The sequence below is a fragment of the Musca autumnalis genome, unplaced genomic scaffold (genome assembly GCF_047663935.1).
Source record: "Musca autumnalis isolate F117 unplaced genomic scaffold, ASM4766393v1 scaffold_3, whole genome shotgun sequence".
NCBI lineage: Eukaryota > Metazoa > Arthropoda > Insecta > Diptera > Muscidae > Musca > Musca autumnalis.
The window spans coordinates 33,799,511-33,817,408 of NW_027411866.1; the positions used below are offsets into that span (position 1 = coordinate 33,799,511).

A 17,898-nucleotide genomic window follows, 5' to 3' on the forward strand; every position below is an offset into this window, starting at 1 on the left:
CCCCCACAAAAGTTCGAACATGTTCGGAAAGTTTGTGCGCACGATAATTCTTGAAGGGAGTGACCGATTTGGTCCATACTTTGTATAGCGTAAACTTTCTACCAGAGTAATATGAAGTTTTAATATGGTCTTAATAGGTCCACTCCTTCGGGTACCTCCCACACAAAATTTCGGAAAAGTTCAGTTTAGGGCCATCTCTCGAATCGCTTTGATTTTTGTTTTAGCAGCTTGTATTCCCTGCCCTCCATACGGCAGTACAAGTTTCATCAGGGGCAAGTCCATACTTCCTGAGAAAATAGCATGAAAGTTGCAAAAAAAACCCCTATGACACCGTGTGAGGTGGTTGGAGCGCAAAATAACTCTCGTACGGATCTGCCGATTCGGTCCAAAATATGGCCTTAGTAATATTTTGTCCAAACATAGTTTAAGTTTGAAGATGAGCCATATCGGTCCACTCCTTCGGGTACCTCCCCCACAAAAGTTCAAAAATGTTCGGGAAAATTGTTCGTACGGTAACTCTTGAAGGGAGTGGACGAATTGGTCTATACTTTACACATCCTAATATATCTACCAGATATAGATCAGGTTCAAATATGGACTATATTTGTCCACTCCATCCGGTACCTCCCACACAAAATTTCGAATAAGTTCACTTTAAGACCTAATATCGAATCACTTTGATTTTTGTTGAAGCAACTTTCATTCGCTGCCTCAATTACGATGGTAAAAGTTTTTTAGGAAGATTGAAAAAACCCCCTATGGCACCATATGTTGTGGCTGGAGATCCACTTCCATAACGGTCAATGTCGATCCATTAGTATCTCCTCCGCAAAACTTTTCATATTTAATCCTAATCAACATTTTTGTCGGTTCAAACGCCCAAAATTGTTAAAACCCCCTAAATACATACGTATTTTGGGAACAAAATTGTTTCAATATACACAGGCTGAGGGTATATCTCTGTCGGCAAAGCCGACTGATACTTTTTTCCTTGTTTTGCCATAATTTGAACGTACCTCTTTTAAAGTGAATGGACAAATTTTTGTGTTCATGTACAATCTTCTATTTTTCCAAAAGTATGAATGCTTTTCATAAAAAACAAAAATAAATTTTCTAGTTTCCCCTACATTCCCCATTATTTGCTCTCTGTTTTTTTACTCTCTCTCTCGAGATTCTCTTTTCATACAAGAACCGGGTTTTGTTCTTTGTCTGGGTTGTTTTGCTTCTATTGTTTTTGTCTTTCCTCCCCTCCATCGTATCTACTCGCACATTGACTCTGTTCCAACAAAGCACAACAACCTGATTGAAATAAAGCCAAACGCTTTACGCTAAACAAATCTCAACATTGGAAATACTTTTTGAACACTATTGCTAATACTCGTATGAATGAATTAATTTTTTCTGTGTAGGTCTTTCCACACAAGTTCGAAAGTTGTTCATATAGAAGATTTCCTTTTAAAAGATCTATAGGTGTTCTCCTAAACAATCTATAGGTCTTCTCCTAGAAGATCTGTAAGACTTCTCTTAGAAGATCTATATGTCTTTTTCTAAAAGATCTATCCGTCTTCTCCTAGAAGTTATGTAAGTCTTCTCCTAGAAGATCTGTAGGTCTATTAGAAGACCTTTGGATTGTCAGGCCTTCTCAAATAATATCTTTCTTTCTTCAAAGAAGACTCGAAGAAGATGTATCGGTCTTCTCAAAAAAGATCTATCTGTCTTTTCAAGGAGGTCTTCTCATAGATGATATCTTGGTCTTCTCATAGAAAACCTATAGGTCTTCTCATAAAAGATCAGTAGGTCTTCTCATAAAAGAACAGTAGACCTTCTTATAGAAGATCAGCTAGAAGGTCTGCTTATGGAAGAGATCTATAGGTTTTCTCAAAGAAGATCTATAGGTCTTCCCAAAAAAGATCTATAGGTCTTCTCAAAGAAGATCTATAGGTCTTCTCACAGTTGGTACATTCACAGAAGATCTATAGATCTTCTGTATCTTCTCGGAAGATCTATAGATCTTCTGTATCTTCTCTGTGTATCTTCTCGGAGAGGAAAAATTCTTCCTCAGTAGCCTCAGAACGGGATTTTTGCTATAATAAAATTCATTGTCTGTAGCCAGAAGATGGGAGAAAATGTTGTCCTCAGTAGCCTGGCTATGGGTGTTTTGCTATGGAAAAAAATCTTCTCAGAATGAGATGTTTGCTATAGAAAAATTCATTCACAGATTACTGAGGATTATGTTTTTGCTATATGAAAATTGATCTTCACTGAACTGAACATTGGGTTTTTGATATAGAAACAATCCGTACCCGTTAAGCTGAGGATTATGTTTGTGCTACGGAAAAATACATTCGCAGTCTACAGACGATTGAATGAGGATAATGATGGGCATATTTTTGGGGCAATATTTAAATATTTTCATAAAGTGATTTTTAAGTTGAATACAAAATAAATAAATTGATACAGATGACGTTGGTTAACTTATGTGGGTTTCAACCAATGAACGTAACAAACAAAACGATTCCCGTACCAAACACACAAATCCACTAACTTTTCAGCTTCTCTGAATCGCTTCATTCTCACAACCAAAACAAAACCACAAACTTTTCAATGTAAAAATATATGAAAACCGTACGATTGCCCAAATGTACTTCGACTATGCTTTGCCGAGTTGTTTCATTCACCACCGGAACAAAAAAAATTTTTGGCAAACGTTTGCCTTGCGTAATGGTCAATAACACACTCAGGCACACACATGTGATTGCTTAACAACCCTATAAACTAACATCAACATACCACATATTTTATCAACCACCAAACGATTTTGATTTATTCACATGTGTTTAGTACTATTTAGTTTTCTATCTGCTCTTGTGGAGCTGAGTACTTTTGTTCGCACTCACGAATGTAAACAAAACGAAACTAAACAGCTTGGGTTATGTTTCGCCAGCTTGGGTTATGTTTCGTTTTGTATTGTTCCTATGGAAAATACGAAACGAAACGATTGGAAATGTTATTAAAGTATTTTTACGTTCGCTGGTTTCAACTGAATATTTGTTCCTCAAACTGAACTTAGACCATAGACAAAAAAAAGTACAGACAACAAAAGCTTTCATTTTCTTCATTTGGCTAATGAAACCACTCGACTTCCAAAAAATGTTATTCGTTTTTCTAAAATTTAGCGGCTATCTTTGTACTTATTTCTACCTCATCGTGTATTCTGCAAGTTAAACTAACCAAAACATCCTTTTCGGTGAATAATAACTTCATAAATGTTTATATTTTTGTAAATTTTAGTTTGAGTGAAGAGAGTAGCTTTCACTCATCCCTTAAACAACTGTCTGCGACATCTATTGCTTAAAGTTTGTTCGAAGATAAGAGCTGAGAAACATTTGTAGTCTGTACATTCATTAGTCTATGCTTAGGCTAGATTTCCTAACGCACTCATATTCTCCTTTCTCCTCCGATTGTGATTAGCGCCGTTTCAAACATCATCTTCACATGGACTTTTTAATGCCTAAAGGTTTGGCATTGTACAGCTGGGTTCTTGTCTGAGATTATACTTGTAAAGAATGCTACCTATATTTAGATTTAACTTCAGTTGTGGTGGTAAAGATGACAGTATCGTGTTTTTCATATAGAACTTGAATGTTGCTTTGAAAAATTCGAGCTCAGATTAATATTTTTAATACCATTGCAAGAGTATTTTTAATACCAGTCTTTCTGTTAAATCGTTTCATTGAAGTTCTTACAAGTAAGCTTGTAAAGAATGACATCTATACTTCAGTTGCATGAGTATAATAATATATTGGGCATTAGCAGTGTATTTTTACGTGATAATTAGTAATAATTATTACTAATGCTGCAGATTTTGACAGTTGTATAAAGGAAAAGTTGCTGAAAAATGTTTCAGCAACATTTAGTAAGTAAAAAGACACGCTTATTAGGTGTGTCTTCGTACTTACTAAATGTTGCTGAAACACTTTTTTCAGCAACTTTTCCTTTATACAACTGTCAAAATTCGAAACATTTGTAATAATTATTACAAATTATCGAGTACACAGACAGGCATATTGTTTTGGGAGGAATACGTAAAAAAAAAATCCATAGAGTGAAATATAGATGGCGTTAGTCTTGACAATTATTACTTAGTGACACCTAATTGAACATATGTCGCTTAAGCCGAAAGTAGAATTGATTTCAAAACCCACCGATTCTTTTACTTGGTTTGGTATCATATGTACTATTGGGAGAAATATTTAAATCTTCCCTTTTGAAAAAGATAAATCCATCGATTTTTGCTATACCAATATTTATTTTCAGCACCCTAAGGATGAAAGTTTTGCTGTAGAAAAGTATAATTCTCAGTTTTTACTATGGAAAAATTGCCATTAGTAGCCTGTGAAAAGGGGTTTTGCTATAAAAATTCTTAATTTGTAGCTTTATGATGATAAGGTTTTTGCTATCGATTTCCAATTATATTTTTTAATAGCACAGTTTGTAATACTGTCTTCCATTTGCTCCATATTTTCATTGGAGCTCTTAGAAAGATCATTTGGATGTACAGGCTTGTAAAAATGGCACCTGTACTTCAATTTCAACATTAGTATAAGATCGAAGGGTTGTTGTATGGGGGAATAGTTGAGCATACTTTTGGGAGAAATGAACTGAAGTATATATACCTTAGTTGTTTACATTCCTAACTTAGGTGACACCAACTGTACATTCAACACGCGAGTCAAGCGTATATAAGATTTCCTAATTGGCTGATCTTTTACTTTGTTTAATTTCAAACTTTATATACCACAGTTGCAACTATTATCTTTCCCTTGGTATTTTTTAAGCACAAAGATTGATAATTACCGAGGAATTATTGCCTGAGAGGTTACTTTCAAAGAATGCCACCTATATTTCCATTTAAATTTAATTGTGGTGGACATGATAGTCGCATGAAAAAGATAAGTCGATTTGCATACTGTTGGGAGAAATATTTAAATTGTTTTTATTACAAATTTGCAAGTAAAATCTTCAAGAGTAGTCTGTGGATTCGGTTTTTTCCATAGAAAAAATGTGTCTTTAGTATACTGATCATGTTAGGTTTTTCTTATACAAAGAATTATTCTTAATCTACTATCTTGTGTGTTCATATAGAAAAACGCATCCCCAGTAACTGAGAAATGGAGATACTGAGATCCTTAAGATTAATTTAATACCATAATTAGAAACACAGTCTTTCTGGAATTGCTGGAACTTTTCGTTGGAGTGCTGAAAAAGATTCTTTGAACTGGAGAATGTCATCTATACTTCAATTTTTAGTTTAGTGTTAAATGGAAACGTTTTTCAGTGAGAATAAAATGTTGTGCATAGTTTTAGGATGAATATTTAAATGACTTCATATAGTGAAGTATAGATGGCTTTGGTTTTAACTTTAATTATATAGCTGACTCGTCCCACAAGAAGAACGTAGATTAGTTTTCCAAACGCACTGATCTTTTCCAATTTTGAATACCATATTTTCAAATATTATCTTTCATTCGTTTTTTAATGCGTAAAGTTTTATATTAGACAAATGGGTTGTTGTCTGAAATAATAATTGTAAAGAATGCCATATATGCTACAATTTAACTTAAGTTGCGGTGAACATGATAGTTGCCTGAGAAATTAGTTTCTTTAAAACTGTAAGTATAATCTAGTTTTATTAGCGTGGCGATACCTGCTGATTTAATGACTGATCATAAGATTGGGGTTATGCTGTAGAAAAAATCATCTGCAATTTACTGAGGAGTAAGTTTTTGCTAAGATTGATTAATCTTCAGTCTCACTGAGGATTGGTGTTTGTTACAGAAACTTTTATTTTCAGTCTACTGAGGTTTTTGGATTTTTGTTATAGAAAAATTCATCTGCAGGCGACTGATATTTTTGAGTTTTTGCTATAGAAAAATTCATCCCCAACAGCAGCAGGATAGGGTGACTACATCAGTCTCAGTAGCCGAATGATGAATTCTATAGAAGAATTCCTCCTCAGAAGTCTGTGGATTAAGTTTGTTTTGTAGAAAAAAATCATTCTTAGTAGCTGGAGGATTTTGAGATTTTCTGTAGAAAGAATGTCATCTGTACTTACTTTACTTAGCTGGCCCATTACAGAACATTTGTTCTATAGGCCGAACTAAGAAAAGATCTCCAATTCTCTCTATTTGTTGCTTCGCTTTCTGGAATACCGCGCCTTTTCATTTCATCATCCACTTGTTTGCGCCATCTATTCCTTGGCCTGCCAATTCTGCGTGCACCGCCAAGCGGTCCGTGTTTATACACCTTTTTAGCGGGGTCATCATCGCTCATTCTTATGATATGGCCTAGCCAACGCAATCGCTGCATCTCGATACGTTTAACAATATTGATGTCGTTGTATAGCAGATACAGCTCGTGGTTCATGCGACGTCGATATTCACGGTCAACGCAGATTGGTCCGTAGATCTTTCGAAGATTATTTCTCTCAAACACACCAAGCACTGCCATGTCTGCTTGCGCAAGTACCCACGCTTCGGAGCCATACATCAGCACGGGTAGTATCAGTGTTTTGTAGAGCGTTATTTTTGTTTGACGAGATGTGGCTTTGTTTTTGAACTGCTTACTTAAACCAAAGTAGCATCTGTTGGCCAATATAATTCTTCTTTTTATTTCACAACTGATGTCGTTTGTTGTTTTACGGAGGTGCCGAGGTAGACGAAGTCTTTTACTACCTCAATATTATAGGAACCAATTTCCACAGTCGGTCCGAGCTCAATGGACGCATTGCGCGTCGACACCATCAACTTGGTCTTCTCACCGTTTACCGCCAGACCCACTTTAGCAGATTCTCCTTCGACCTTCATAAAGGTATCAGTTACTTATTTTACTGATCGGCCTATGATGTCTATATCATCAGCATACGCAAGTAACATGTGACTATTGGTGTAGATTGTGCCACTTCTTTTGACGTTTGCCTCTCGTATAACCTTTTCCAGCAGGATGTTAAAGAGATCACACGAAAGGCTGTCTCCTTGTCTGAAACCTATTTTGGTACCAAACTCTTCGGAGAGGTTCTTTCCTATTTTAACTGAGGACCTCGTGTCAGTTAAAGTCATTTTGCAAAGACGGATGAGCTTTGCGGGGATACCAAATTCAGATATGGCTTGGAATACCTTTGAACGCAGCGGGCTGTCGAAGGCTGCTTTATAATCGACAAAAAGGTGGTAGGTGTCGATCTGCATCTCTTGGGTCTTCTCCAGGATTTGCCGCAGGGTAAATATCTGGTCAATGGTGGACTTGCCAGGTCTAAAGCCGCATTGGTATGGTCCAATTATCTCGTTGACCATAGGCTTTAGTCGTTCGCACAATATCCCTGACACGATCTTGTAGGCAATAGGGAGTAGACTTATGCCCCTATAGTTAGAGCATACAGTCTTATCTCCCTTCTTGTGGACGGGGCACAGGATACTCAGGTTCCAATCGTCGGGTACTCGTTCTTCCTGCCAGACGGTGCTAACTAGCTGATGAATACACCTTATCAGCGTGTCGCCTCCGGTTTTGAACAGCTCGGCTGGCAAGCCATCGGCTCCTGCTGCCTTATTATTCTTCAGCCGATATATTGCTGTCTTTACCTCATCTTGGCTGGGCGGTATACATTCAATACCATCTTCTGGGATTGGGACTGTGGTATCTTCGTCGTCTTCGCTGCTATTGGATACCAACAGTTTTGAAAAATGTTCTTTCCATATCCTGAGTACACTATCTGTATCAGTTACCAAATTACCTTGCTGGTCTCTACAGGAGGATGTGCCTGTACCAAAGCCATCAGTTTGATGCTTGACTCTTTGGTAGAATTTTCGGACTTCATTCTGGATCCTGTACATCTCGATTTGTTCACACTCCCGCTTTTCCAACTCTCTCTTTTTCCTGCGGAAAAGACGTTTCTCCTCTCTCCTTTTCTCCCTGTATCTCTCTCGTGCGCTACGCGCTGCTACGGATTGTAAAGTAGCCCTATATGCCGCATTTTTCTCTTCGGTGGCAGCACGACACTCCTGATCATACCATGGATTCCTTGGTGGAGGCCTCTGGTATCCAAGTATGGATTTTGCGGCTGTTTGCATGGAGTGGGCAATGCTTTGCCATTGCGCTGATATGTTATCGGGATGAGGAGTGCTTTGATTAAGCAATTGGGCTAGTTGAGTGGAATATGCTGTGGCTATCTGTTGTGATTGCAGCTTACCGATGTCTAACTTTCTTGTTGTGTCTGTTCGTACTTTGTTTGCTACGTTTAAGCGGGTGCGTACCTTTGCTGCAACAAGGTAGTGGTCCGAATCAATGTTTGCGCCTCGGAACGATCGTACATCCAACACGCTCGATGAATGTCTTCCATCTATTACAACATGATCAATTTGATTTCTTGTTTTCTGATCTGGAGACAGCCAGGTGCCCTTATGAATATCGAGATGATTAAATCTGGTACTGCTAACTACCATGTTTTTTGCAGCTGCAAAGTCTATCAGCCTCATACCATTATCAGATGTTTCACTGTGGAGGCTGAATTTCCCGACTGTTGGGCCAAAGATATTCTCCTTTCCAATTTTGGCATTAAAATCGTCTAGAATGATTTTAATGTCATGGGCAGGGCAACTGTCATATGTTTCTTCTAAGCGCTCGTAAAATATATCTTTGGTCTGTTCGTCCTTTTCTTCAGTGGGAGCATGAGCGCAAATAAAGCTGATGTTGAAGAATTTAGCTTTTATTCGAATTGCAGCGAGTCTTTCATTCACTGGAGTGAAGCTGGATACCAGATGTTTTAGTCTCCGACTAACTACAAATCCGCAACCAAACTCATGCTTTACGTCATGGCAGCTATAATACAGTGCGTCGCCTTTAGGTGTTGTTGTGATGCCTTTCCCAACCCATCGTATTTCCTGTATGGCAGTAATATCGGTCTTGTACTTTTCAAGTACGTCTGCCAATGCGAAGACTGCACCTTCTCTATAAAGAGTGCGAACATTCCAGGTGCAGATTCGCAGATCATGGTCATTAAAACGTTTGCGGGGTTCGACAACTTTAGAGGGGGTTGTTTTTCTTTTCTTTCGTTTTTTCATAGTATGCTGTTTTTTCTAGGGGAGGGTTACTAACCCGACGCCCAAACCCAAGTTTTTAACGTTCTTATGGGAGAACGCGCGGCACGTGTTAGCTCACTACCTTTAACGGGTGTTAAAGGCAGTTCCCCAGGTGACACCACGGGGAGGTCAGTGTCCACTTGAGATGAAAGAGGGACCAAGATAAATCCTGGGCTTTGCCATGTTAAAACCGGTCAGGACCGTTGCTTGGTATCTTCCATCCCCTACGTCACCCTATGTCATCTGTACTTCAATTCAATCTATAGTATTCGCAAAAATTAAATTTTTAAGGGAGTAGTACCACAAAAATTAGCGTGAAGCTTAATATAGTTTGCCAATGTGCACGAATAGGTAGAGAATTTTTGCAGTTAGCAACAATATTTTTTGTCATCTATTTAGCTCCGCATGGATGTGACCTCATAAATAATCAATTTATCATCCAACGACATCTGCTTGCTGGAATGGACATTAAATCCCTACTCACAACAATGATTACCAGAACAAAAACTCATTGACTGTTGCATACCTGTTGCATGACCCGTTGTTGATTATTACTAGAAATGTCGAAAGGATAATACTTGTAAGGAATGCCACCTATAGTTCAATTTAAAATTAGTGGTGAATGACAGTTCGCCTGAGATAGATAAATCTATTGGCATATATTTCGGGAGGAATACTTGAATTGTTTTTCTGAAAGTATAATCTGGATTTATTAGCGATTCGAAATGGATAAAAGCGGTTTCCTTCCTGTTGAATTATTGCCTGATCACCAAGAGTAGCTTAAGGAGTGGGTACATAAAAATTATATACAGTATTTTATCAGTTTACTGAGGATTTGGTTTCTATAATAGACAAAGTTATCTTCAGCAGTCTGTGGATGGGTTTTTTGTTTAGAGGATTTTGGGTGTTGTTGTAGAAAAATTCATCCACAGTCGACTGAATTTTTGGGATTTTGCTATTGAAAAATGTATCTTTCCTAGCATGAGGTTTGGGTTTTAGCTACAGAAAAATCCATAACGACTAAGAATTCAGTTAGAAAAAAAAAATCATCAGAAAAAAGTCATTCGCAGCAACCTGAACAATTTGGCATGCGATTTTCTATAGGAAAGCTCGAGAAAAAGTACTTCGATTGGCAGATTTGTTAAGAATGACATCTGTTCTTCAAATTTAATTTTTGCATTATTTTTCATTGTGAAACTACACAAAATGGTGCGCATATTTTGGTAGGAAAAGCACCATGAAAATTTAGCATGAAGATTAATATATTTGTCAATGTACACGAACAGGTATATCTTTCTACAGTTTTCAACACTAGTTTGTGGCAACTATTTAGCTTCGCATGGAAGTGACCTCATAAAGAATCTATTCAACATCCAGTGACATCTGCTTGTTTGAATGGGCATTACATCCCTTCTCACAATTATGATTACAAGAACAAAAACTCATTGACTGTTGCATACCTTGTGGCTTGTATTGAATTTCAAAATGGCCCGTTGTTGATTAAGACTAGAAATTTCGAAAGCCTTGTTTCGATTTTGCTTTTCATAAAATCGATAACCGATAGATTTTGTAGAATTGCAAAACTTCATTAATCGAATTATCGATTCTCTTTGAACAGTTTAATTTGAATTTATGAACTTCTCTTGCTCTCGTTCTCGTTCTTGTTTTCGATTTTGAACCTTTCCCAATGGAGTTTGCACCATATAAAATATTGAAAAAAGGTTTTATATTTTTAATTATAGCCATATATTACAAAACCTTTACCTACTTATCTAAATTGATATGTCATTAAAATGTAACACACGGTGATAACGAATAGAATTGTTATTCCTTGTAAACAAAACCGAACATTGGGAGAATAACAGATTAGGACGATGGCACAAGAAAACCGAACAACAAATACAAATAACAATGTTAATGCAATAAAAGGCTTATATTGTGAAAATAAATAATTTTTTCTACAAGTAAATAAAAATGTACAGTGGATTAAAATCAGCGAAAATAAAACTGGTATAAAAAGTTTGTACAAATTATACCAACTTATAAAGGAAATAATAGTAAAAATTTCAAAAATAGTAAATTCTTGCAGGTTCTCGAACACACCACAAGCCTTTCAAGGTTTTACCATTTTTCGGTTTGGACTTTTGAAATAAAGTGACAACTCAATGAACTCTGTCATCTATGAACATCCATTCTCAAATTACAGACGAACTTCCCTATACCGAATTTCCCTGTAAAGAACACTTCTCAAGAGCAAAATGAAAATTGAAATGTTGAACACGAAACTCATGAGACATGTTGACCAACTTCGCTAATCTACGGTGTGAGTAATGCGTTGGCTTTAAATTTTCCATGATTCCGCTCAGCTAAAGGCAAAGAAAAAAATTACCAAGATAAAACGTATGCCCCAAAAACTACTGTTCTCGACCGGCACAAATTGGCGCCCCTACATTCTAATCTTTATGGGGTGTGTTACCAATAAAAGCTTTACGTTGATTAAACTTGCCTTTTTGTTTTTTGTTTTCTATTTTCTTTATTGTTGTTTTGCACTGCAGAAAAAGCTCAACCCCCAACGTAGCACGTTGTAAAAATTCTGGCTTGCCGGCAAGATAGAAAATGTATAAAGAATTTATAAAAAATGTAAATAAATAAATGCAAATTTTGTGACAGTTCGGTAATACATTGCTGCAATAACAATTAGCTTCGAGTGCATTTTTCCTGATCGCGGGCAAATTTCTTCTATAAAAAGATCACGCAAAGTCAACAATAACTTTAGTTCGAAACAAATGTAAGCGCTGTTAAGTAAACGTTACGATTCGAGGTGGCACACAAGTTTTTTGTTTAAGTGGAATATTTTTCAATCATGGATTTCCTATCAACGGAATGTGCTGCACGGTCAGCCGGTCCGGCTAATACATTGATGACGCTACTGCTTCAGACTTTGATATCGAAATTTTGTTCATTAAGTGATCGTTCACATTGGCCCAAGGATTATGGTGATGACATTATGAAAAATGGTAAAGGCGGAGGAAATTCTGTGTGAAAACGAGGAAAATTATAGTGTTATTTTTCGCAGGCATACAAGACTATGATTTTGTTGTTGTGGGTTCGGGGTCAGCGGGATCTGTGGTGGCTGGCCGTCTAAGTGAAAATCCGCAATGGAAAGTTTTACTCTTGGAAGCAGGTGGAGATCCTCCAATTGAAACAGAGGTAAGAAAAAATATAAAGCGTGAGTTCCAGAGGATATATTTTTCTAAAGAAAAGTCAAGTTTTTCTATAAAAAAATCTTCGCAGGACTTGAGAAGGACTTTTTCTATAAAAAAAATTTTTCTGTAGAAAAACTTCTCCTTCGGGCCTGCGGATCATTTATTCTATAGAAAAACGTTTTCTTTAAGCCTGAGGAGGGCTTTCTGTATAGAAAAACTTTTCCTCATGGTCTGAGGAGGGCTTTTCCATTGAAGAACTTCTCCTCAGGGCCTAAGGAGGGGCTTTTTCTATAGAAAACTTCTCCTAAGATCAGAGGAAGGTGTTTTTATAGGAAAACTTCTCAGAGCTTGAGCAATTTTTTTTCTATAGAAAAACATTATTTTTCTATAGAAAGACTTCTCCTTCGGGCCTGAGGAGAGCCTTTTCCATAGCAAAACTTCTCCTCAGGGCCTGAGGAGGACTTTATCTACAGGAAAACCTGTCCTCAGGGCCTTAGGAAGACTTGTTCTATAGGAAAACTTCTCCTCAGGGCCTGAGGTGGAAATTTTTCTATAGGAAACCATTTCCTGGGGGCATGAGGAGGACGTTTTCTTTAGAAAATTTTCTCCTCAGGGGCTGAGGAAAACATTTTTCACAAAAAAAAAACTTTTCTTAAGACCCGTGTAGAAGTTTCTCAGGTCCTGACGATATTTTTTTGTATAAAAAAAAAACTTAATTAGTGCTCCTCAGGCCATAAGGGTAGTTTTTCTAAAGAAAACGTCCTGTTCAGACCCTGAGGAAAAGTTTTCCTATGGATAAAGAGCTACTCAGGAAAACCCTTTTCAACATAAAAACGTTTCCTCAGGGAATGTGGAAAACTTTGTCAACGGAAAAAAATTTTTATAGAAAATTTTTCCTCAGAGACTAATGAGGTTTTTCTATAGAAAAACTTCTCCTCAACATCTGAGGAGGTCTTTTTCTTTAAGAAAATGTCTCCTCAGAGCATGAGGAGGGTTTTTTCTATAGGAAAATGTCTCCTCAGGGTCTGAGGAGGGCTTTTTCTATAGAAAAATTTCTACTCAGGGCCTGAGGAGGGTTTTTCTATAGAAAAATAGAAAAAACCCTCCTATTGAAAAATGTCTCCCCATAAAACCTTTTTATATAAAACATCTCCTCAGGGACTGATGAGTTTTTTTATATAAAAACTTCTCGGCATCTTATGAGGTCTTTTTCTATAGGAAAATGTCTCCTCAGAGCCTGAGGAGGGATTTTTCTATAGAAAAATTTCTCCTCAGGGCCTGACGAGAGTTTTCGTCTATAGAAAAATTTCTCCTCAGGGCCTGAGGAGGGTTTTTCCTATACAAAAATTTCTACTCACGGCCTGAGGAGGGTTTTTTCTATAGAAAAATTTCTCCTCACGGCCTGAGGAGGGTTTTTACTATAGAAAAATTTCTCCTCACGGCCTGAGGAGGGTTTTTTCTATGGAAAAATTTCTCCTCAGGGGCTGAGGAGGGTTTTTTCTATAGAAAAAACCCTCCTCCTCAGGGACTGAGGAGGGTTTTTTCTACAGAAAAATTTCCCCTTAGGGCCTGAAGAGGGCTTTTTCCATAGAAAAATGTCTCCTCAATAGAAACATTTCTCCTGGGGAGGGCTTTTTCAATAGAAAAATTTCTCCTCAGGGCCTGACGATGGTTTTTGTCTATAGAAAAATTTCTTCTCAGGGTCTGAGCAGGGTTCTTTTTATAGAAAAATTTCTCCTCAGGGCCTGAGGAGGTTTTTTTCTATAGAAAACCTTCTCATTAGGGTCTGAGCAGGGTTTTTTCTATAGAAAAATTTCCCCCCATAGAACCTTTTTATATAAAACATCTCCTCAGGGACTGATGAGTTTTTTATAGAAAAAGTTCTCAGCATCTTAGGACTTTTTCTATAGAAAAATGTCTCCTCAGGGTCTGAGGAGGGCCTTCTCTATAGAAAAATTTCTCCTCGGGGTCTGAAGTGGGTTCTTTCTATAGAAAAATGTCTCCTCAGGGTCCGAGGAATGCTTTTCTTTTGAAAAAATTCTCCTCAGGGTCTGAGGAGGGTTTTTTATAGAAAAATTTCTCCTCAGGATCAGAGGAGGGTTTTTTGTATAGAAAAAATTCTCCTCAGTATCTGAGCAGGGTTTTTTCTATAGAAAAGTTCTCCTCAGGGCCTAAAAGGGCTTTGTCAATAGAAAAATTTCTCCTGAGGAGGGCTTTGTCAATAGAAAAATTTCTCCTAAGGAGGGCTTTTTCAATAGAAAAATTTCTCCTTAGGGCCTGAGGAGGGCTTTTTCTATAGAAAAAATTCTCCTCAGGGCCTGAGGATGGGTTTTACTATAGAAAAAATTCTCCTCAGGGTCTGAGGAGGGCTTTTTCTATAGAAAAATTCCTATTCAGGGCCTGAGAAGGGCTTTTTCTGTAGAAAAGTTGCTCTTCAGGGCCTGAGACGGCTTTTTCTATAGAATAATTTCTTCCCAGGGCTTCGAACGGCTTTTCCTCAATGCCTGCGAAACACTTTTTCCGTAGAAAAATTTTTCCTCAGAGATTGATTTATGCAAAAACCTCTCCTCATGCCCTGAGGAGGAGTTTTCCTGAAGGAAAACTTCTCCCTTGGGCCTGAGAAAGATTTTTTTAAAAGGAAGACTTCACTTCAGGGCATGGGCAAGTAATTTTTTTATAGAAAAACTTGTCCTCAGGACTTGAAGAGGTCTTTCTCTATGGAAAAACTTATCCTCAGCCCTGAGGAGGGCTTTTTCAATGGTAAAAACTTATCCTCAGGGCCGGGCGACACTTTTTTATGGAAAAACTAATCATCAGGCCCTAGAAAAACTTCTCTTCAGGGCCCGAGGAGGGCTTTTTCTAAAGAGAAACTTCTCCTCAGTGTCTGAGGAGGGCTTTTTCTAGTAAAAAACTTCTCTTCAGAAAAACTGATCCTTGGAGCAGAAACTTCTCCTATGGACCTGAGGAGGGTTTTTTTTTATACAAAACATCTCCTCAAACGCTGAGCAGAGGCCTTACCGGAAGATCTAAGTATCTTCTCACTAAATTGGTTTCTTCTTCCAGTTTGTTGGCTGGCACATGTCCACACAATTCTCCGACTGGGATTGGCAATACCACACTGAACCGAATGGCAAGGCTTGCATGGCAATGGAGGGCGAAAGTTGCCATTGGCCTCGTGGCAAAATGTTGGGCGGTACTAATTGTATGAATGCCATGATTTATGCCCGAGGTACCCGAGCTGATTTTGATGATTGGCGTGATCGTGGTAATCCCACCTGGGGTTATGATGATGTTCTACCATATTTCCGTAAAGCTGAAGATTTGCGATCGACGCGGGGAGATTATAAACCAGGAGATCATGGTGTGGGAGGGCCAATGATTATCAACAATTATGTGTCGGATAATGAATTTCGAGAGACGATAAAGGCTGGTATGGGTGAAATGGGTTATGGAACGGCACCAGATTTCACCGAAGGTTCGTGGGTGGGACAAATTGATATTTTGGGTACTCAACATGAGGGAAGGCGTATAACTACAGTTAAATCGCATTTGGATAAGAACCGTACGAATCTGCATGTTGTGCGTTATGCTCAGGTTAAGAAGGTTAATTTCGATAAGAAAATGCGGGCCACCGGTGTGACATTTGTGCTAAAAGGCAAGAAGGAGTTCACTGTGAATGTTAAGAAGGAAGTTATATTGGCTGGCGGAGCTCTTGGAACTCCTCAAATGCTGATGTTGTCAGGTAAGGGGAGACAATTAAATATTTTTTTATTATAATAAAAAAATTTAACATTTTCCAGGTGTGGGCCCCGCCAGCCACTTGAAGTCGTTGGGCATACCCGTGCTTTTAGATTTGCCCGTGGGCCAAAATCTCAAAGATCATGCCAGTTTACCTGTGGTCTTCCAAATTGACAAATCCACAGCCCGCAAACCCACCGAGGAAGAACTTGTGGATGCCATGTACAACCTGATTATGGGACGTTATAGCAAGCTGTTGCACCACGAAGCCACAGCTTTGACGGGATTCATAAATACCACATCTTTGACGGGCCCCAATCCTGATATACAAACCACCAACTTCTTTAGCTTAATGCAGTCACCAGAATTGAAGGGTTATATCAAAGCCACCGGCTTCAACAAACAAGTTGCCGCCTCCATTCTAAAGGCCAATGAGAACACCAACACCTACATCACGTATCTGCTGCATCTGAAACCCTTCTCCAAGGGCCATGTGGCTCTGAGAAGTTCGAATTACTTGGATGCACCTCTAATCCATGCAAATTATATGTCCGATGAGCGGGATGTTGATACCTACATACGAGCATTGAATATCTACAAAAATTTGCCCGAGACCAAAGCCTTTAAGCAGCGTGAGACCTCCTTGTATAAAGTCGATTTGCCAGCCTGCAACTCGTTCACCTATCAGTCGGATGATTATTGGCGTTGTTATATAAGACACATGACCACAACGGTTTATCATCCTGTGGGTACCAACAAAATGGGTCCTTCAACAGATCCGACCACAGTTGTTGATTGGCGTCTGCGTGTACATGGCACGAAGGGTTTGCGTGTGGTGGATGCCAGTATTATGCCCGATATTGTTGCGGCCAATACAAACGCCGCCATCATTATGATTGGGGAAAAAGGAGCCGATATGATCAAAGAAGATTGGCAGGATGGCAAAGAGAATCATCAAGAATTGTGATTTGATTTTCATTCAAATGTGTTTATGTATATGTGTTTGTATATAATACTTTTTTTTAGAAATTTCTTTTAGTGTAACTCTATAACGAAACATCGAATAAACTTATGAAAACCGTATTTGTTCTGTTTAAGTAAGAAACCCTGTCAGATTCTGCACAATTCCCAATATCTACCTTAAAAGTATGCAGCGACCATCCGTCCGTTCAACAAAGTAAAGATCGAATATGACTCTTTAGTTAGGTATGACCGTTGGCAGCCTTTACGCCAGCTTCAGGCAAGAGAACGCCCACGTGCTCTCAGTGAACGTTTCACCCTCCACACACACAAGATACCCCCAAAAGTATGCAATAGAAAAAAATGGTGCCTATTGCTGCCTTACACCATTGGTAGACCAAGAGAGCGCACACGTGCGGTCAGTGAATTTTTCTCTCTCAACACACACTATTCAACTGATTAAAAATCATGCACTCACACAAAGACAACCCGTAAAGTATGCAAAGAACAATATTGTGGTCATCCCTGCTCTGCACCTAAAACCCTTCATGAGCCGCCAACAGGGAAACTAAAGAACTTCAACGACCTGATCTGATTGAGACAATTGGTAGTACATATAGCCATAACTGTCCGTCCTTTGTTCATCGTAATATTTCTTCCAAACTCAAATCAAATTCGGAAGTCGATTATATCGGTCCACACCACGGATCACAAAAGTTTAAAAAGTTTTGATTATGAGTAGTCCGAGGCTACTTCTGAAAATTTTAACGAAGGTACAGCATGTAGTTTTAATGATCTAATTTCTTTCGTGAGCTCCATCATTTATCGTATATTGACTTAAAAGCTCTAAAACCCCTGCTGGC

At 38.2% G+C, this 17,898-nt stretch overlaps 2 protein-coding genes across 3 annotated transcripts in view; one reads left to right on the forward strand and one right to left on the reverse strand.

The window, feature by feature from the left end:
- Flo2 (flotillin-2) overlaps positions 1-17,898 on the reverse strand; it is a 580,663-nt gene that overhangs the window by 267,388 nt on the left and 295,377 nt on the right. The window lies entirely within an intron of this gene.
- Positions 11,667-17,158, forward strand: LOC141399808 (glucose dehydrogenase [FAD, quinone]-like). The gene is made up of 4 exons (XM_073979118.1): positions 11,667-12,148; positions 12,208-12,341; positions 15,401-16,079; positions 16,138-17,158. The coding sequence occupies exons 1-4, from the start codon at positions 11,995-11,997 to the stop codon at positions 17,040-17,042; spliced, it is 1,872 nt and encodes a 623-aa protein (XP_073835219.1). The 5' UTR covers positions 11,667-11,994; the 3' UTR covers positions 17,043-17,158.

Excerpts from the sequence above, each read along its gene's own strand:
- LOC141399808 (XM_073979118.1), top strand. The coding sequence starts at position 11,995 with ATGGATTTCCTATCAACGGAATGTGCTGCACGGTCAGCCGGTCCGGCT. Across the intron at positions 12,149-12,207 it reads TGATGACATTATGAAAAATG|GCATACAAGACTATGATTTT; the intron begins GTAAAGGCGGAG and ends TATTTTTCGCAG. Across the intron at positions 12,342-15,400 it reads ATCCTCCAATTGAAACAGAG|TTTGTTGGCTGGCACATGTC; the intron begins GTAAGAAAAAAT and ends TTCTTCTTCCAG.